The following is a 21,449-nucleotide window of genomic DNA, read 5'->3' as shown; positions in this document are numbered from 1 at the left end:
ACGCCTTTGCAGATGCTATATTACACTTTCTGTAGGGCAAACTACAAGTCATACATTGAATGCATTCCCAAAAGTGCCTCATCCCATCTCAGTGCGTGCACACACACACACACACACACACACACACTCACTCACATGCACACACGTCCAAATATATTTTTCATTAAAAAATCTATCATTTTTTAAAGAAAGTATCATATTTTCTACTGGGTGTTTTTAATGTATTTCACTAATGTTTGTGTATGGATTTTCTTTCATCTTGTTCATAATTTCTAGAGTTTAAAGAAAATATGGTGAGGAATGATGAAGATTAGAATATACATATATTTAGTTAAATAATACTAAAGACACATAAGTCAAAATCTTTTTCCCGATGTATAAATACTATGAGATTCATTTCTGTATGAAGATTTAAAAATCTGAGTCATTGATTGGTTTTATGGTTCTACCATGAGGTGGATATGCAATTTCTCACTCCTTTTGAAGAGTTTCTACTTTACATCATTCAGCCCTACTTATTTTAAGAATTTAAAAAGTATCCTTTATATTCCTGCTAGATCAACATGTCCACAAATATCCTAATGCAAAGGGAGTAGACTTTCAAGTATCAGAAGAGGATGTCTAGGATTTCACATGTCCATATCTTAGGAGGATACTTTTTTCCCCTCCCAATTAAATGAAAGGACATTATATCAGTATATTTTGAGTATCTTCAGATTTTCCAAAGATCCTTCGGAAATGGTGGTATCTTGGTTTGGGGTTTTCAGTATTTACTGTGGCACCTAATATGAGGAGACTGAATTATTCTTGATTTTAGTAGCCAAACAAATCAGTTACAAATACTTTGTCCTATAAATTTCTGTTTGTAAAACATAAGACAGAATGTGGTCCATCTTCCCTTTCTATGGGGAGCTTTTTAGGAGAACTCGTGATCTCTGCCAAAAGTGAACCCCTGCTGAAGAAAGTAGGGTTATCCTTCACAGTCTAGAGCTTAAGTCCTGCTGCTGAAAAGGATGAAACCAAGGGATAAAAGATACTTGGTTGGTAAGCTGTAACCAAGTATCTTTTATTCCTTTTCCCCCAACTTGCTTTAAAAATTAGCTTAGTGGTCAAGATTGAATTAGTGGTCAAGAGTGAATTTAGAAAGAATGTTTCAGAAGAAAATGTTTCAGAAAAGAATATAGATGCATAAAGAAATAAAAGTTCAAATAGACTACTTCAGACATAAAATTAGACTGTTTTGTGACATAACAGGAACTAGGCAAAGCACAGGCATTTAAGAAAGGACATCTTTTAATGATTGAAACCAGTCTTTCTGCAGTTACTATGAAATATTACAACAAATAACTATGAATGCACATTCTACACTTTGTACTCTTCCACACAATAATTTCTTTATTATCATTTATATCTCTTAATACTAGCACAGCATTCTGAAGTTGCCAAGCATAAGTTGTATGCAACTGAATGAAAAGATCAAAATCTACTCAGTTTTCCAGAAGAGCTGCAGAACATGGAAAATGACAAAGTCCTTATACATGTCCATTTGCAGAATCATTGACAAAAATATAAGCCATATTCTTGTAAAGAGCATGGTTATAGTGCCTACTGATGCTGTACAAAGGATTCCATAGAGAAGGAAACTTAAGTAATGTATAATAAATGGTTCATAGGCCAAACATTTGGTTACCATTCTTAAATGTCTTTCAAAATAGTTGATGCTTGTGAAATGCAATGCCCTGACAGTCCTGGGGTCTGTGTGTTGCAGGGGCACTGATGAAGGTAATGCTATTTCCTCTTTGATGAGGAAGACAAGAGTTCAGGGTCCAGGATTTGTTTATATTGCCTACTCCTCTGCCAAATTTGCCAGCAGGGAATTAATTAGTGAATCAATACCAAGTAAGAATAATGGGATCATGAATAAGTGAAGTCTGTAGCAACTTAAATCAATTCGATTGTGTGTACCTGTTGAATTTTAAAAGGTACCTATTTTTGTTCAAAGTATGGACTTCACTGGCATCCTAATAATCCTTTAGAAATGTGCTGATGCTCAGTGCAAAAAAAAGTGCCCCCAGTTCTTCAACTATAAGATAAGGTGTGTTTTGCAAAAATAAAGCATACAAATCTTCATTTTGTAGGTCGATATTAAGAATGGTCCTGACGTATTTGGTGCATGAATGTGAAGACTCATTTGCTTCCTGGAAAGTAGAAGAGAGGTAAGTACTTAGTACTTATCAGAAAGTTGTGAAAAAATAAAACAGGTAATACTCAAATTCTCTACATATATAAGATATCATATTTTCTATAAGTTAGCCCAGTTTCTCAAGCTACAGAGAAAAATTCTGATGAACTTCATGGATAAGGCAGTTATTTTCCCATTCCAGGATACATGGAAGGCTGCTTCCCAGCTCTCAAGAGCTGCGCGTGGCCAGATAAGGAGGGGTAGCTCGTTAAATCTGCTCTGGATGAGCATTTCCACTCTTTGCTGTCCCTTCAGACCATCCTCCATTTAGCGGTGTATATACTGCTACTTTCGAAAGGACTATTGGCTTACTCTCTTTGTGATTCATGGAGTAAAAGCACACCTTAGCTCCACCATCTTTGCTTTATTCCCTCTTGTACACCCATTTCCTTATTTTTTCAATTGTGTGTAAGTCTGCCCAAAGGCACAATTATAACAATACTAAAACTGAGGCTTGTTTAAGGAAATCTATACCTGTGATTCTTCTAAATCTAGTAAATCATGTAATCTACAGAGAACAGTGTTCTTCTCTATCTGTAAAGAAAAAAAGAGACAAATCATTGTGTAAAGAGCAGTAACTTTTCCTTGTAACTGTCAAATGTTTAAGCCAAGTCAATATACTTGTTGACAAAGACACTCTAGAAAGTTTTCAATCTTTCACCTTAATTTAGCCACATAAAGACCCAAGATATTGGACATTCAGGGCTCATTAAGCACTGATGAAATAGATCATATAATTTTAGTAGAGAATAGTATCAGAAAAGTTTTACAACTACTATACTTCATTTTGAAAAACATATTTTCCCACTAGAACAAGGTTTTGTTGTAATTTGGCTTTTAAGTGGATAATCTTTTCTATCTATTATATAAACAGTTATATGAATTACTTTCTTTAATCATAACTTATCTGTTAATTGACTAATGACAGGTTTTAAAGGTGATGCAGTATTTCCTTCATTATAATGTGAATATATTAGGTTAGCATTTTGAATATATTCTGTTCAAAGGATTGTAGGCAGAATTGTTCAGTCCTTTTTTTAGTGAATAAATATAGGCAGAAAGCATCAGAACAAAAGATTGAGTTGCCTTCCTAGGCCCGAGCTCTCAGTCTCACATACTCACAAATATTGTTCCAAATGTTCCACTTTATTTTTTTAATATTAGATTAGATTCACATTTTGAAAATGGACAGTTTTTCACTGTTAAAATTTTAAATTTTCTGGAATGTCTCAAATAGAATGGTTGCTGATGAATCCCTGGCTATTGGAAACATAAAATTTTATTAGAGATTAGTTGTGATAATTCATGTAAAACAGCATAATTTTGGTGCATAAAAGAAGGTCAGTAATTATCAGTGGCAGCTCCAGAATTTCTGTATAAGACAGCTTACAGTCAGTAATCTGATTGGAAGTAGGGTAAGACTTGTTTTTTTTTTTTTTTTTTTAACATCTTTATTGGGGTATAATTGCTTTACAATGGTGTGTTAGTTTCTGCTTTATAACAAAGTGAATCAGTTATACATATACATATGTTCCCATATCTCTTCCCTCTTGCGTCTCCCTCCCTCCCACCCTCCCTATCCCACCCCTCCAGGCTGTCACAAAGCACCGAGCCAATATCCCTGTGCCATGCGGCTGCTTCCCACTAGCTATCTACCTTACTACGTTTGTTAGTGTGTATATGTCCATGACTCTCTCTCACCCCGTCACAGCTCACCCCTCCCCCTCCCCATAACCTCAAGTCCGTTCTCTAGGAGGTCTGCGTCTTTATTCCTGCCTTACCCCTAGGTTCTTCATGACATTTTTTTTTCTTAAATTCCATATATATGTGTTAGCATATGGTATTTGTCTTTTTCTTTCTGACTTACTTCACTGTGTATGACAGACTCTAGGTCTATCCACCTCATTACAAATAGCTCAATTTCGTTTCTTTTTATGGCTGAGTAATATTCCATTGTATATATGTGCCACATCTTCTTTATCCATTCATCCGATGATGGGCACTTAGGTTGTTTCCATCTCCGGGCTATTGTAAATAGAGCTGCAATGAACATTTTGGTACATTACTCTTTTTGAATTTTGGTTTTCTCAGGGTATATGCCCAGTAGTGGGATTGCTGGGTCAAATGGTAGTTCTATTTGTAGTTTTTTAAGGAACCTCCATACTGTTCTCCATAGTGGCTGAACCAATTCACATTCCCACCAGCAGTGCAAGAGGGTTCCCTTTTCTCCACACCCTCTCCAGCATTTATTGTTTCTAGATTTTTTGATGATGGCCATTCTGACTGGTGTGAGATGATATCTCATTGTAGTTTTGATTTGCATTTCTCTAATGATTAATGATGTTGAGCATTCTTTCATGTGTTTGTTGGCAGTCTGTATATCTTCTTTGGAGAAATGTCTATTTAGGTCTTCTGCCCATTTTTGGATTGGGTGTAAGACTTGTTATAAAGTTGTGATTTTCATACTAAGTATATTGCTTTTATTTTGATTGTATATATATATATATATATATATTTTTTTTTTTTGTATATATTTTTTGAGGTTCCTAGGAAGGGAGGAAGGATGGAAACTATGGTTAAGTGGAAAATTACCCCCCGCAGGCCATACTTATTCCACGTATGTTTATTAAAGAAAGGCTTCCATTTAGGGGAGATAAGGTCAGACAGTCATTCCTCTATGTACAAGGGGCCACAGGCAGTAATGTCTAAAACACAGAGGCCTGAACCACCTCTACAGTTTTGCTAAAACTCCTACTGTCCACATTTACCTGATTTTTACCTGATTTTTTCCTGTAAACTCTGAGTAATTCAGTTTTCCTGCGTTGAACATTGTTTTTCTTCAATTTTCTTGTACTGTTGTATTCAGTTTTAGTTCATGAGTTGTAATCATTCATCAGGGCATCCACATTTAAACATATAGGGTGCACACCGTGATTTTGGACGGCATGTCTATATGCTAAAATCCTGTTTCTGTATTAATATGTTATCTTCATTTTAAAATAGCATATTTATCCTATTTTATCTCTATCATTTACTGAGTTTTTATTTCTCATTAATTTCTAGGTTATTGAATTTTGCTTTTTATTTTCTTTTCTCTTGTAAATTTCAGTCTCCCGAAATATCTACCATTTTCATTTTTACATAACCTTTCCTAGTCAGTGACATAATAAATTGTTTGTGATTTCTAAAATAATTAGCTAGAAATAATCAAGAAATGAAAAGTTAGCACATATATAGCTTTTGTGCAACAGTCTAACTTTTCAAGGGAGACAATTTCATATTTTAGCCCATTCCTCCCAGAATAAACATGTAATATAGTGATATGCTTGATATTAATACGCCTTATTACTCATTCAGCCTTCATTTATATTTTAACTTACATTAAGCATCTCAAAACTTCAAGGATGTATTAAAAACATTAGTTGACCAGATATGTTCAGAAATATTTGCAGCCTCATTTATAACCTCTTTTTGATAAAATGAAAACAGCTAATATATAAACTACTGTTATTGAAGCTCTATATAATTTTTGTTATATACTTACTTATTTTACTTTGATCTTCATGCACAGTATGAAATCATAAAAGCAGTAAACATCACCACGCCAACACTCATTAAGATCATTTCTACCAGACCAAGGAGGTTTATTTTTCCAGTCACTTGATTTATGAACATTGCTCTCTTCTCATCACCAAATGGTGCCAGTCTGTAATCAAGTTAATAATTTTTAGCATTATTTGGGTAGTTTAGTGGAGCAAAATAGTCAAAACCCTCCACTTATGTATCAGTCTTTTTTCAAAACACTGCATACATTTTAGTCGTCTTTATCTGTAAGACAAACCAATGGAAGTCCTTTTGCATGTCAAACAAGGTAATAAATGCCAAGGTGGAATATTTAGAGAGAGAAATATAATCCTCTTCCCTTTAAACATGTTATATAGCAGTTTTCAATACACTGGCTTCACTGATCAATACAATGGTCTTACAGAAATATTTTCCAGTTTTCCAAATGATGTTTCCTAGTGACAGAGGGAAATGGCAAATATCAACAGTTTCCTTCCTCTAAAGGCTTATGAAATGCGTGTCCTAATTCTGTGCCTAATCAGTTCCATGATTCACACTAAAAATATCTTGTCAGGTAATAGATAAACTGCCTATACCTACTCAGACCTGGTCTTTATAAACTTGGTTGGCTTTTATTAGCAGTCAGAATTCACATTGAGTTATTTGGAGTTTCACGTTTGCCTCTTTCCCATCACAGGCAGTATGACAAGAAACAGTGTTTAATAGATGCATTATGAAAATAATCTTAAGTGATAGGAAGTACTTTGTCATTCTAAAATAAAAACACTGAAATCTAACATAATCCTGACATTTCTGTGTGTCTTGGTTCTCTCAAAATAATTAATTATATAATTAATAATGTATGAACTTGTCCATATGGGTAATGGAAACTCATACTTCAAATACTATACATACTTATTCAGTTTTCAAACATCAAAAGCTTTTTCTATATACAAAGAAGTTTACTGTTTTTAGTGACTAATAGATTAAAAAATACTAACCTCATTAAGCCAAAGAACAGGCATCATATAGTCTGTGTCAGACCCCTTAATGCTCTGTTATATACACTGAAAATAATTATGAAAATTTATACTAATACATTACACATGTATAACAGAAATGTTAGTAATTACTAGTGTAAATGAATGTTCAGAAATTAGTTGCTCTTGCAACTAATTTTTGTTCCCTCTAATAAATCATTTACATTTTAATATGGATGTTTCTCAGACATCTTTCACTCTTATAAATCTTTCTAATACAGATTTCTAATTAAATTAACTTTTTCTAAGCATATATTTTCCCTTTCACAAATTATGCCAGGAAACTAAAATATGAATTCTAGAAACTATGGTCATGGAAATATTTGGACAGCTAGCAAAATGAGCAATGCCACCATATACTCATTCCAAAATGTGTGTAAATACCATTTCAATAGAAAATATATATAATTCTAAATTACAAATGAAAGTTACAAGCATTTAATAATTATTTAATGACATTAAGCCAAAGAGAAGTTGACATTTTATGTTCTTTCCCCTTCCTTTCATAGATACACTCATATTCTTAGAAGAAAATACTAAAAATCATAATGAAGCTCGTTCAAGAGACTCACTCAATTTTTCTTGCTGGCTTAACCAGTATATTGATCTGCAGCTGTTTTTGAAATCATAAAGTAAATCCAGATACCTAAAAAGAGAACAAACTAAAATAATTACCCACTTCCTTTAAAAAAAAAAGTCTTTTATAAATCCAAAATTTATTTTTACTGTTATGTAGAACCTAAGGTGAAACTGTACTACTTGAAACTTATGAAATTTATTAAATAGTTAATTGAACATATTAAATATCACATACATAACTCTCCATAATTAAATTTTATTTGTATATGTCTGTGCATATACAGATGTATACGCATATGCGTATGCATGCACACACACAATTCCTTTTCCCAGCCTCGTGTCTAAGCTTTAGTTAGATTTGTGGTATTTTTCTGATCTGGTTTTGGAGGATCAACAACAACAACAACAATACTGTTACCTAGAACTCATACAGTCAATTTAAATCCTGAGCTATGCATGTTCAACCATATATCAGCCAGAACCTGTGAATCATCAGTATAATTATAATACTACTTCTATCATTATTTAAACTGAAACATGCCTGCTAAAATTCTGGCATGTCGTTTAAATTTTGAAAAGGAGAATATTAAAATAAATTAAAAGGTGAAACTGTTACACTATTGGAAATTTAATAGATTTTTTTCCTGACACTAAGTATAATAGATCTTGCCTCAAATACACATATACCCATAAAATCTCTTTTAATCCTTTGTAATCTACAGTGTCAATTCATAAAAGCAATGCTTGTAGTTAAGTATAAAATGAGCATAAAATTGTAATTTATACCAAATTGTTTTAAGCCAGTTAGAATCATTCCATCATTGCTTTCCCTGACCTGTGAACAATTAAAAAGTCTATAAAATTCCACATGCTAAAAACCTAGGCTAGAATTACTGTGACATTTCATAAGCAACAATAGGAAGAGATCAATGTAATTTTCATTGAGGTAAAAGTAAGTAATTTATCAAGATTTTGATGTAATAAATATGATCAATAAATATAATTGAGAAAATGGAGATAATATAATTTTTCCTTCATTTTTAGAAAACAGTATTAAACCAATCAGATCAATAATGTAGTTGCTTACAGGTTCAGCATCTAAGTACATACTATGTTCTTCTTCATTTGGACTTAAGCCTTCAAAAGATTCTGTAATTTCAGGACTTGCATGTAGAAAATGAGGAAGTGAAATGTACACAGGTTTTCCTGAAAACAAGTTTTAACAGACAATCGGGATAAATCATTTTCCTCATTACACATACCTCTCAGAAAAGATTTCCTTGAAAATAAAGCTTTTTAAGTTAAAAAAGAAATGCAAATTTGGCTTTGAATACTAATTGGAGGGTCAGGGTAAGGGAAGATTATAACATCTAATCACTTTTGAACAAAAATAAAGTTTAAACTTCTCCTAGTAACCAGTCAATTGATGTCTGTTGTTCATCGCTTTGGTGTTTATTTTAAATATGCAAAGCTTAGCTGTTGAACACAAAGTTACAACCATATACCTTCATGTTTCAGGCAGTAATATGTCTATGGACTGAGAATTTATTGAAGAGGTTTTTCTCTCTTTAGTCACACTAACTCCAACATGAAGAAGGTGAGCAAAATAAGATAGACTCCAAATTTCGTGTTTGAGTCAATTCTTCTTTCAGAGACATCCTGAAATATACTTATTTTTATTTACCATTTTCTAGGGTAGAAAAAGTTAGAAAAATGTCAGCTGGATAAATTGGGATGCAAAAAGTATTCTGGGAACTATTTTCATTTTACCCTAAATCTAAAAGGAGCACAGGGTTTCTGCACAGCAAAGGAAACCATCAAAAATGAAAAGGCTACCTATGGGATGGGACAAAATATTTGCAAACCACATATCCCATTAGTGATTAACATCCAAAATATACAAGGCATTCACACAACTCAAAAAAATAAATAATCCAATTAAAAAATGCATGGAGGACCTAAAGTTATATTATCCAAAGTAGCACAGGGAAATATCAGTATGGTTTTACCTAACAGTAACTAAGTTTTGCAACACTGAAACAACTGGGAGCTTGAAAGCGGTACAAAAATCAGAACAAAAATATCCTACCATCACCCTAACTTTCTGCCCTTATTGCTTTCTCACTTTAAATTTCTAGTGGAAAGGAATCCCGGGTGAAGTTTACATTTTAAAGAATAATGCAAATTATGCCATGGATAGTGACACTGAGAACTTGTACTCACCTTCTTTGCATTTGCTAACATCTAGCACACCATATAAGGTATAGTCTTTGGAGGTAATTGTTTCTGTGCAGAAACAATGGTTGCCTGGATTTTGAAGTGGAGATGCAAAAGCCCTGGATGGAAAAATGAATCTACACACAGGGATTCCTATCAGATCAATTTTGCCTTCAAACACAGCATAGAATGATCTAAACACAGATAAGAAAGAGCTTCATTCTGGGAAACTGAACTTCATTCTGGAGATCCATCTTTTCCTATTTTTAAATTTATATCATTGCTTTAACTTACAAAAATTAGATATAATCTTGTTAGAATTCATGCTTAAATCTTAGGGAAAAAATATCTTGGGAAATTTTAAGGCTTAGCAGAACTGTACTTGAGTATGAGCTATTCTTATCTTTGTTTTCAGAAGCTTCTCAGATTATTTTTTGCTTATGAACTACCAGAGAATATTTATATTGAAGACATTTCTCATAGTTAGTTTCCTCTATGGACTAAATATTTATATGACTCCCTCAAATCCTTTATTTTTGCCTAATTTAAATGAAATAAACATAAAGTTTCAATCTTCCAAAGCTTAATCCTGGAGAGAAAGGCTGCTCACTTGCTGGGGTCCATGCATGTGGGTGTTTATTGTATGTCTCCTACGCTCCATTGTTTACTACGTGTCCACCATAACCCCTAAGTTTGTTGTCTAAGCTGTGAGTCTGTTTCTGTTTTGTAAATAAATTCATTTGTATCATTTTTTTTTAGATTCTGCATATAAGCAATATCACATGGTATTTGTCTTTATCTGTCTGGCTTATTTCACTTAGTATGATATCTCCAAGTCCATCCATGTTGCTACAAATGTCATTATTTCATACTTTCTAATGGCCGAGTAATATTCCACTGTATATATGTACCACATCTTCTTTATCCATTCATCTGTCCATGGACATTTAGGTTGCTTCCATGTCTTGGCTATTGTCAACAGCACTGCAATGAATATTGAGGTTCATGTATCCTTTTGAACCACATTTTTCTCCGGATATATGCCCAGGAGGGGGATTGCTGGATCATATGGTGGCTTTATTTTTAGTTTCTTAAGGAACCTCCATACTGTTCTCCATTGTGGCTGTACCAGTTTACATTCCAACCAAGAGTGTAGGAAGATTTCCTTTTCTCCACAACCTCCCCAGGCTTTATTTGTGGATTTTTTGATGATGGCCATTCCTATCAGTGTGAAGTGATATCTCATTGTAGTTTTGATTTGCATTTCTCTGATAGTTGACAATGTTGAGCATCTTTTGATGTGCCTCTTGGGCATCTGTTTGTCTTCTTTGGAGAAATGTCTATTTATATCTTCTGCCCAATTTTTGATTGGGTTGTTTGTTTTTTTGATATTTAATGATTTTTTTTTTTTTTCAGTACGCGGGCCTCTCACTGTTGTGGCCTCTCCCGTTGCGGAGCACAGGCTCTGGACGCACAGGCTCAGCAGCCATGGCTCACGGGCCCAGCTGCTCCGTGGCATGTGGGATTTTCCCGGACCGGGACACGAACCCGTGTCCCCTGCATCGGCAGGTGGACTCTCAACCACTGTGCCACCAGGGAAGCCCTGTTTTTTTGATATTGAGCTGCATGAGCTGTGGAAGATTTTGGACATTAATCCCTTGTTGGTTGCATTGTTTGCAAATATCTTCTCCCATTCTGTGAGTTGTCTTTTCGTTTTGTTTATGGTTTACTTTGCTGGGCAAAAGCTTCTGAGTTCAGTTAGGATTTATTTTTTCTTGTGATTTCCATTACTGTAGGAGATGGCTCAGAAAAGATATTGCTGTAATTTACATCGGAGAGTGTTCTGCCTATGTTTTCCTCTGAGAGTTTTATAGTATCCGGTCTTACATTTAGGTCTTTAATCCATTTTGAGTTTATTTTTGACTGTGGTGTTAAAGGATGCTCTAATTTCACTTTTTTTTAACATGTAGCTGTCCAGTTTTCCCAGCACTATTTATTGAAGATACTGTCTTTTCTCCATTGTGCAGTCTTGCTTCCTTTGTCATAGATTAATTGACCACAGGTCTGTGGGTTTATTTCTGGGCTTTCTAGCCTGTTCCATTGATCTATATTTCTGTTTTTGTGCCAGTACCATACTGTTTTGATGACTGTAGCTTTGTAGTATAGTCTGAAGTCAGGGAGCCTGATCCTCCAGCTTCGTTTTTCTTTCTCAAGATTGCTTTAGCTACTCAGGGTCTTTTGTGTCTCCATACACATTTTGAAATTTTTGTCCTAGTTCTGTGAAAAATGCCATTGGTAATTTGATAGGAATTGCATTGAATCTGTAGATTGCCTTATGTAGTATAGTCATTTTGACAATATTCATTCTTTGAGTACAAGAACATGGTATATCTTTCCATCAGTTTGTGTCATCTTCAATTTCTTTCATCAGCATCTTATAGTTTCAGAGTATAGGTCTTTTGTCTCCTTCAGTAGGTTTATTCCTAGGTATTTTATTCTTTTTGATGAAATGGTAAATGTTGTTGTTTCCTTAATTTCTCTTTATGATCTTTCCTTGTTAGTGTATACAAATGCAAGAGATTTCTGTGTATTAATTTTGTATCTTGCAACTTTACCAGATTCATTGATGAGCTCTAGTAGTTTTCTGGTAGCATCTTTAGGATTTTTTATGTGTAGTGTCATGTCATCTGCAAACAGTGACAGTTTTACTTCTTCTTTTTCAATTTGGATTCCTTTTATTTATTTTTCTTCTCTGATTGCCATGACTAGGCCTTCCACAACTATGTTGAATAATAGTGGCAAGAGTGGACATCCTTGTCTTGTTCCTGATCTTAGAGGAAATGCATTCATCTTTTCACCATTGAGTATGATGTTAACTGTATTTTTGTCATATATAGCCTTTATTATGTTCAGATAGGTTACCTCTATAGCCACTTCCTGGAGAGTTTTTTTTTTTTTTTATCATAAGTGGATGTTGAATTTTGTCAAAAGCTTTTTCTGCATCTGTTGAGATGATCATATGGTTTTTATTCTTCCATTTGTTAACATGGTGTATCACACAGATTGATTTGCGGATATTGAAAAATCCTTGCATCCCTGGGTTAAATCCCACTCTAGCATGTTGTGTTGTCCTTTTGATGTATTGTTGGATTTGGTTTGCTTGTATTTTGTTTAGGAATTTTGTGTCTATGTTCATCAGTGATATTGGCTTGTAATTTTCTTTTTTTGTGGTGTTTTTGTCTGGTTTTAGTATCAGGTTGATGGTATCCTCATAGAATGAGTTTGGGAGTATTCCTTCCTCTGCAACTTTCTGAATAGTTTGAGAAGGAGAGGTGTTAACTCTTCTCTAAATGTTTGATAGAATTTGCTTGTGAAGTCATCTGATCCCGGACTTTTGTTTCTTGCAAGTTTTTAATCAGTTTCAATTTCAGTACTTGTGATTGGTCTTTTCATATTTCTGTTTCTTTTTGGTGCAGTCTTGGGAGACTGTACCCTTCTAAGAATTTGTCCATTTCTTCCAGATTGTCCAGTTAGTGACATATATTTGCTTGTAGTTGTCTCTTATAATTCTTTGTATTTCTGTGGTGTTTGTTGTAAATTTTCTCCTTTTTCACTTCTAATCTTATTGATTTGAGCCCTCTCCCTTTTTTTAGTTTATGAGTCTGGCTAAAGGTTTATCAATTTTGTTTACCTTTTCAAAGAACCAACTTTTAGTTTTATTGATCTTTTCTATTGTTTTCTTCATTTCTATTTATTTCTGCTCTGATTTTTATGATTTATTTCCTTCTACTAACTTCAGGTTTTGTTTATTCTTCTTTCTCCAATTGCTTTAGGTGTAAGGTTAGGTTGTTTATTTGACATTTTTCTTGTTTCCTGAGGTAAGATTGTATTGCTATAAACTTCCCTCTTAGAACTGCTTTTGCTGCTTCCCATAGCTTTTGGATTGTCAGGTTTTCATTTTCATTTGTCCCTAGGTATTTTTTTTATTTCCTCTTTGATTTCTTCAGTGATCCATTGGTTGTTTAGTAGCATGTTGTTTAGCCTCAAACTGTGCTTTTTTACAGTTTTTTTTTATTATAGTTAATTTCTAATCTCATAGCATTGTGGCTGGAAAAGATGCTTGATATAATATCAGTTTTCTTAAGCTTACCGAGGCTCATTTTGTGGCCCAGTGTGTGATCAATCCTGGAAAATGTTCCATGTGCACTTGGAACAGTATATTCTGCTGCTTTTGGATGGAATGCTCTCTAAATATCAATTAAGTCCATCTGGTCTAATTTGTGTTTTAAAGCCTGTGTTTCCTTTGGTCTTCTTTCTGGATGATCTGTCCATTGATGAAAGTGGGGTATTAAAGTCCCCCACTATTATTGTGTTACTGTCAATTTCTCCTTTTATGGCTGTTAGTATTTGCCTTATATATTAGGGTGCTCCTATTTTGGGTGCATATATATTTACAATTGTTTTATCTTTTTGGATTGATCCCTTGATCATTATGTAGTGTCCTTCCTTGTCTCTTGTAACAGTCTTTAACGTCTATTTTGTCTGATATGAGTATTGCTACTCCAGCCTGAAGTGTGTCTCTTGTAGACAGCATATATATGGGTCTTGTTTTTGTATCCATTCAGCAAGCCTGTGTTTTTTGGTTGGAGCATTTAATCCATTCACATTTAAGGTAATTATTGATGTGTATGTTCCTATGACCATTTTCTTAATTGTTTTGGGTTTGTTTTTGTAGGTCCTTTTCTTCTCTTGTGTTTCCCACTTAGAGAAGTTCCTTTACCATTTGTTGCAAAGCTGGTCTGGTGATGCTGAATTCTCTTAGCTTTTGCTTGTCTGTAAAGCTTTTGATTTCTCTCTTGCATCTGAATGTGAGCCTTGCTGGGTAGAGTATTCTTCGTTGTAGGTTCTTCCCTTTTATCACTTTAAATATGTCATGCCACTCCTTTCTGGCCTACAGAGAAAGCAGCTGAGAAATCAGCTGAATCAGTTTCTGCTGAGAAATCAGCTGATAATCTTATGGGAGTTACCTTGTATGTTATGTGTTGTTTTCCCCTTGCTGCTTTTAATATTTTTTCTTTGTCTTTAATTTTTGTCAGTATGATTACTATGTGTCTCAGTGTGTTCCTCCTTGGGTTTATCCTGCCTTGGACTCTGTGCTTCCTGTACTTGGGTGACTGTTTCCTTTCCCATGTTAGGGAAGTTTCCAGCTATTATCTCTTCCAGTAATTTTTTGGGTCCTTTCTCTCTCTCTTCTCCTTCTGAGACCACTATAATGCGAACGTTGGTGTGTTTAATGGTGTCCCAGAGGTCTCTTAGACTGTCTTCATTTCTTTTCATTCTTTTTTCTTTATTCTGTTCTGCAGCAGTGATTTCCACTATTCTGACTTTCAGCTCACTTACCTGTACTTCTCCCTCAGTTACTCTGCTATTCATTCCATCTAGTGTAGTTTTCATTTCAGTTATTGTATTGTTCATCTCTGTTTGTTTGTTCTTTAGTTCTTCTAGTTCTTTGTTAAACATTTCTTGCATCTTCTTGATCTGTGCCTCCATTCTTTTTCCAAGATATTGGATCATGTTCACTGTCACTACTCTGAATTCTTTTCTGGGTAGATTGCCTATCTCCATTTCACTTAGTTGTTCTTCTGGGGTTTTGTCTTGTCCCTTCATCTGGGACATACTTCTCTGCCATTTCATTTGTCTAATTTTCTGTGATTGCAATTTCCATTCTGCAGGATGCAGGATTGTAGTTCTTGCTTCTGCTCTCTGCCCCTTGGTGTATGAGGCTGTCTAAGCAGCTTATGCAGGCTTCCTGGTGGAAGGGTCTTGTTCCTGCCCACTGGTGGGTTGAGCTGGGTTTTGTCCCTCTGGTGGGCAGGGCCATGCTCATGAAGATGTCAAGCAGCCTGTCTGCTGATGGTTGTGGCTGTGTTCCTGCCTTCTTCATTGTTTTGCTTGAGGCGTCCCAGCACTGGAGCTTACAGACTGTTGGATCAGGTTAGGCCTTGGGGAGGAAATGGCGGCCTCCAGGAGGGTTCATGCCAATGAGTACTCACCAGAATTGCCACTGCCAGTGTCTTTGTTTCCACCATGAGCCACAGCTGCCCCCCCCCCTCAGCAGGAGGCCCTCCAATACTAACAGGTAGGTCTGGCCCAGAGTCATATGATGTCACTGCTTTTTTCTGTAGGTCCTGGTGTGCCTGGGACCTTGTGTGTGCCCTCCAAGAGTGGAGCTTCTGTTTCCCCCAGTCCTGTGGAATTCCTGCAATCAAACACCATGGCCCTTCAAAACCATATTCTCTGGGGTCTCCTCCTCCCTTTGCCAGACCCCCAGGCTGGGAAGCCTGGCATGGGGCTCAGGACTTTCAATCCTGAGGGAGAACTTCTCTGGTATTATTATTTTCCAGTTTGTGGGTTGCCCACCTGACAGGTATGGGATTCAGTTTTATAGCAATTGTGCCCCTCCTACTGTCTTGTTGTGGCTTCTTCTTTGTCTGTGGATGTAGGGTATCTTTTTTGGAAGTCTCTAGTTTTTTTTTTGTTTGTTTTTTGTTTTTGGTGGTGGTTGTTCAGCAGTTAGTTGTGATTTGGGTGTTTTTGAAAGAAGGGGTGAGCTCACGTCCTTCTATTCTGCAATCTTACCAGCCAATCAACCCAGAAATTTGTACACATGTAATTTTTAAATTCTCCAGTAGCCACATTTAAAACTGATGAAAATATCAGTTATATTTTATTTAACCCAGTATATCCAAAATAATATCATTTAGTGTATAATCAATATAAAAATTAACAAAATCTAAAGATCCAGTGTGTACTTTTATACTTATAGCACATTTCAGTTTGTACCAGTCACATTTCAGACACTTAATAGTGACAGGTTACTAGCTGCTACCATATTCAACAAGTCTGTATACTATACTATTCAATGGTATTCAATTTTGTATTAAATTTTCCCACTTCTTAAAAATAAATGAAAGTTTAAAAAAAAAATGGCAAAATCACATGTTGTTAAAACTGTGATTGTGTTTTTCTATCCAATCAGTAGAGTGGCAATTTCCTTACCTTGAGCTTCCTTTACAAGTTCTTTTGGTAAATGTTCTTACTGTCGATTGTGATTCATTCACCTAACCTTATGCTGATTAATGTTTTTTAAATCATTTATTGAAGTTCTCTCACCAAACAGAATTTTATGCAAATAGTTTGAAAATGTATACATCAAAATAAAAAGGGCATTTTTTGAGTTTATTGAACCTCTACAATTGTTAAGATCCGTGGCACACACTGGATATAAGAAGAAATAACTAGATAATTCCTCCATTTACTCCACAAATGAATATCAGTAAAATGAGCCACCACTGAATGTGTTTGTTCAAAACAGTAAGAAGGGCATTGTCTACAACTGCCTTCCAACACCTTAGCCATTAAAGGAAAATAATACATCAAAAAGCCTTAAAAATCATCTGAAGTATTATCGAAGATTATGTCATAATGACGCCATAAAGTATGTCATAATGACACCATAAAGGTCATGACCGTAAGATAGTGGATACTAGCAGGACTCTTTTTTTAAAAAAATACATTCAAATGTAAATCAATATTTTTATTTTATGTCTCTAAGCTTATTAAAGAAGGTATAGGAAGTACTTCTAAATCATGATAAAAATGTTGGAATTTTTCCATTTTATCAGTCTATTTTCCTAGTACTATAACCAACAGTCTCTCTCGCACAGATTCTGTCTGAGTCCCTGGCCTGTCCAAACTACCCCTGCTCCTTATTTGTTTTACTTCTATTTTCCTCTTAGATACTTTTAACTTCATGCCTGATGCTCATATATTTATATTATGGTCATTAATGAATCCTCCAATTCCTGTTTTAAAACTTCACTACTTCTTAGTTTTGGACAAAGTTTTTAAATGCATTTTTTAAACTCATAATAAATACTATTTAAAAGAAGCACAGTATATTTTTCTCTGTATCGAAGGATTGAAGTTTATTCTTAGGAAATTACTAAAGTTAGTGGTATTGGGGCACCTTTATTGGTATTGGGACATTATTCACAGAAATGCATCACTTGGAAAGGAATTTCTTCACCCTTCCCTATGGCTCAAAGCTCTGCAAATCAATCAGTGGTTTTGCTGTTTTTCTTTTTCCTAGAAGAGTGTTAACAAAAGTAAACATGCAAAACTCAGCAATACCTTTGTGAAAATGAACATTCCCTGTGTTTCCTTTTTATTCCCTACCTTTTACATAACTTTGTTTTAACATTTTTCATCTTCATTATATATTTTCCTATAACGTATTGCCTCACCAGCTTTGTAAACATTATGCTCTGCTTCTGTTGATATTTCTTAGTAGCTGAAAGCTCGCCTCTGATTTTAATTACCTCATTTTGATTCCCCTTGCTTTTTAAACCTTAATTCTTAAACTAATAGATATATGTGTACTTTGCTTTTCTTCAAGGAGAATAATAAGTTGGATCTAACTATACTTTAAATCTAAGTTCATAGCACCTTCTTTCTTCCCAACTCTAATTCAGAATGTTCATTTGTGCATACATTTTTCATGGTTAGTACCTTGGTTAGTACGTATGTAACCTTGTTTTTGTTGCTTCTGTTGTTCTTTTCTCTGTAATTCTGATCATCTTATTCAAAATAGATGGCTCTACTTGCAAATTCACTGATTCTACTTCATATTGAAACCTCCCCTTGGATGTATGTTTACCTTTTGTAATTATATTGATTTTTAAATTCTTTCAGTTTTAAATTATTATCTATACAGTATATACAAAACATGTGAACAGTAACTACTACTCTAAGTTTTTCTAACCCCTTACTTCTGCGGCCAGGAAGGCAGTTAATTAAGTAAAGTTTTTACAAAGCAAACATTTCCCTAGGAATGCAGTAAAGGTTTATTCTCAGTGGTTAATCTTGAGAAATTCAGTCACATTAGACAGACATTTACTAAGCCTGTATAAGAACAGAGATTCTGAATTATGTTGTAGGGCTATAAAGACAGGTAAATGCATACCCCTCCAGAACATTGTAGGTATGATGGTGGATTTATGGGAGAAAGGAGGTGATTTCACTGTGATTATTACCACAAAAGAAATGCCCTTACCTGTACCATTAATCATGTCACAATTACTTGCCCACTAAGAAACATGCCTTAGGAATAAAAAATAAAAAAAAAAAAAAAAAAGGAAATGAACATTGTCATTCCAAGAACACCATATCACATTACTTTGTCTATTATAATTCAGTACTTCTGCTAAAATAATAAATATTGATTAGACTAGAACAATTTGGAGCAGCCAGAGTTCTTCAAAAAAGGTTGAGAAATATTTATCAGAAATTTAGATCTCTTCTTAGGCTAAGTTTTTTTTGTTGCAATGGGAGAAGTGGATTGTATCATAGTATGTTGAGTGTTCAACTGAATAGGAGGAAAATATTAAGTGGATAACTGATGCAAACTCAGTATGAGGGAGAAGAGGGCAGTGTGGAGGAGGACAGAAAGAAGCAGATGTTTGATCAATAGCTATTGGAAACATGCAGATAATCAATTTATACTTTTCCCCTCTTTTAACTCTTGCATGAACTGACATTAAAGTAGGACAAAGTTTATTAATTTATACTTTGGTATCTACTTAAGATGTTGTATTGTTTCCTGGTATATATACATATAACAGTAGAGATAGTTTGCCACTTTTTGATGATGGAAAACAGGTTTTTCAAACTCCTAACATACCATCCAGTAAGATGTCAAGGCAAGCTGTTGCTTCTTTTTTAAACAGAGTAAGCTATTAATCATGTTCAGTCTTGCCATGGTCAGTTAAATTAACCTTATCATAATCTTAAACTCATGTGAAATTCTTTCTCCAATTAGGAGCATATAGTAACTCTCCTCAAAACCTCTCTGTGATATTGAAATGGAAGAGATGCTCACTTTCGTCAGTATACAAACACTATGTGATATCCCCTAAAATGAGCATTTAGAAGTGTTTGTTTTCCTCCATTAGACTTTTCTATAAAAAAAATGTGACTGTGGACTCTGTAGAAGAAAAAGGGTTACATGAGTTAGTATTTAACTGTTTTATGCAAATTTTAGATAGGAACTCAGTGTGAGGTAATGGTTACTTAATTAATAAAAAGATTTCATCTCTTATGATTTTGATTACTTTATTCTTCATCAAGAAATCACTGATGTAAAACTCATTTTAACTTTGAGGAGAAAAGGCTTTTTCTTGATATTTATTGGGATTCTTCCTATTTTAGACATATGAATTAGGTGTCTCCAGATAAACAGTCAGGAGCTAGGGAAAAGCAGGAAATCATGGCTATATGAACATATCTCATTCTACTGCTACTTCACAGGAGGCGTGCTCTCTATCAAGTTTAATATGTCAATGTTAGAGCAGGACATAGTAATTCCATTTTCATATTGATAAAGTTTTAAAAAGCTGAGTTATCAATATATAAAATTATTTCAAGAAAAATTTGAAGGGGAAAGTCATGAAAGCATTGGCATGGATTCATTTAGCTTCCATCTTTATAGACATATTTAGTCATGTCCCTGGAATGAACAATTTTTATATTTCATGCTCAGTAAAGAAAACAACAGTAAGATATATTTTCCTACCTGTTGGATGATAAGTTGACATATTGACTTTCTTCCTTTTCATTTGCAGTTATGTAATTGTATGAGTGCACAATAACGCTGGTTATGCAGCAGAGGTGGAAGTAGTTCCTTTAGATTTCTTTATGTAAGAGACCCTGTGCATAAAGGTCAACCCTCAAGTGGGGCTGATACTCAGCACCTATGCACTAGTAGGACCGGTCGTCGCAACTAAAGGGTTAACGCCTGGCAGAACGGGAGTTTCTAGGACTGAGATACAGGCAGATCTGTTCCATAGGTTGGTGCCTGTGCCTTACCAGTTGTTAAACAAGTTTCTTGCCTGCCTTAGAGTATCCTAGTGACACACACACACTTTGTGTGAATACTTACTTTATGCCTTTAAATGTGTCAATTATGGCAATATGGCTTATGTAGTCTTTTCCATTGAAAACTTCATAAACTCCATCTGAAGTATTGTGGTCTGAAAAGATATGTACAAGAAAAAATTACTTCTAGAACAAGCCATATTTTCCAAGTTATAAAATATGTAATTAACTCACTTTTGCATTTCTCAAACACTGGTTGTTCATAATTATTTTATGTGATTTGAAATATATATGCAATAAAGTTTTAAAATTATTGGTCTTTCACATTTTAAAAAGACAGAATGTAAAAGGTGCCTAGAAATAGCTGTAGATGCTGAGACAAAGGTAGAAAATAAATATCAGAAACTGACGTGATCGAACTCCAGCACTCTTTGTTGTAATTAAGCCAGAAAGGCCATTGTGATCACTACTCCTATTATATTGAGATGAGGGGCTAGTGAACAAAACCTACGAGAACAATGACAGATTTCTAGAAGTTTTCTCAATGTTATGATCTCTAATAAGTGGTTACTAAAGATTAGGTACATAGAATTAAAAACAGAATTAGCCAAGGAAAGAAGAGTATTTGAGTTAAATAATAGTAACTGAATTCATTATTCCTCAAGGCTTTCTATACTTATATTTAATTGATATATAAGCTTGCAATCCTAAAAACCATCTAAAATATAATAACAGCAATGAATTAGAAAATATAACAAATATCTCATATAGTGACAAGTGAAATCATACTCAGTTTTTCAGTTCAGTAGTCATCTTGTTCTATTCGTGACTCATAATGTTAAGCTATAACTAAATACATCACCAAGTTCACA

General features: G+C 34.4%; 1 protein-coding gene and 1 pseudogene across 2 annotated transcripts in view; both read right to left on the bottom strand.

Moving 5' to 3' along the window:
• Nucleotides 1–5,803: 5,803 nt before the first annotated feature.
• Nucleotides 5,804–21,449, bottom strand: part of LOC307191681 (platelet glycoprotein 4-like) — a 100,143-nt pseudogene continuing 84,497 nt past the window's right edge. The window contains exons 8-12 of the transcript in view: nt 9,649–9,836; nt 8,513–8,631; nt 7,419–7,492; nt 6,808–6,861; nt 5,804–5,948 (exon numbers count right to left, since the gene is read on the bottom strand). The product of the transcript in view is annotated as a platelet glycoprotein 4-like (transcript). The remainder of the gene's footprint in view (nt 5,949–6,807; nt 6,862–7,418; nt 7,493–8,512; nt 8,632–9,648; nt 9,837–21,449) is intronic.
• LOC307191471 (platelet glycoprotein 4-like) overlaps nt 20,638–21,449 on the bottom strand; it is a gene marked incomplete at both ends in the record, with an annotated part of 59,605 nt that continues 58,793 nt past the window's right edge. Inside the window, 1 exon segment of the mRNA XM_079931609.1 lies at nt 20,638–20,732. Within this exon segment, the coding sequence (XP_079787735.1) occupies nt 20,638–20,732 (95 nt within the window).

The sequence above is a fragment of the Stenella coeruleoalba genome (genome assembly GCF_951394435.1).
Source record: "Stenella coeruleoalba genome assembly, chromosome: 9".
NCBI lineage: Eukaryota > Metazoa > Chordata > Mammalia > Artiodactyla > Delphinidae > Stenella > Stenella coeruleoalba.
The sequence above is the reverse complement of the archived record's forward strand: the minus strand, read 5'-3'. Positions and strand labels throughout refer to the sequence as shown.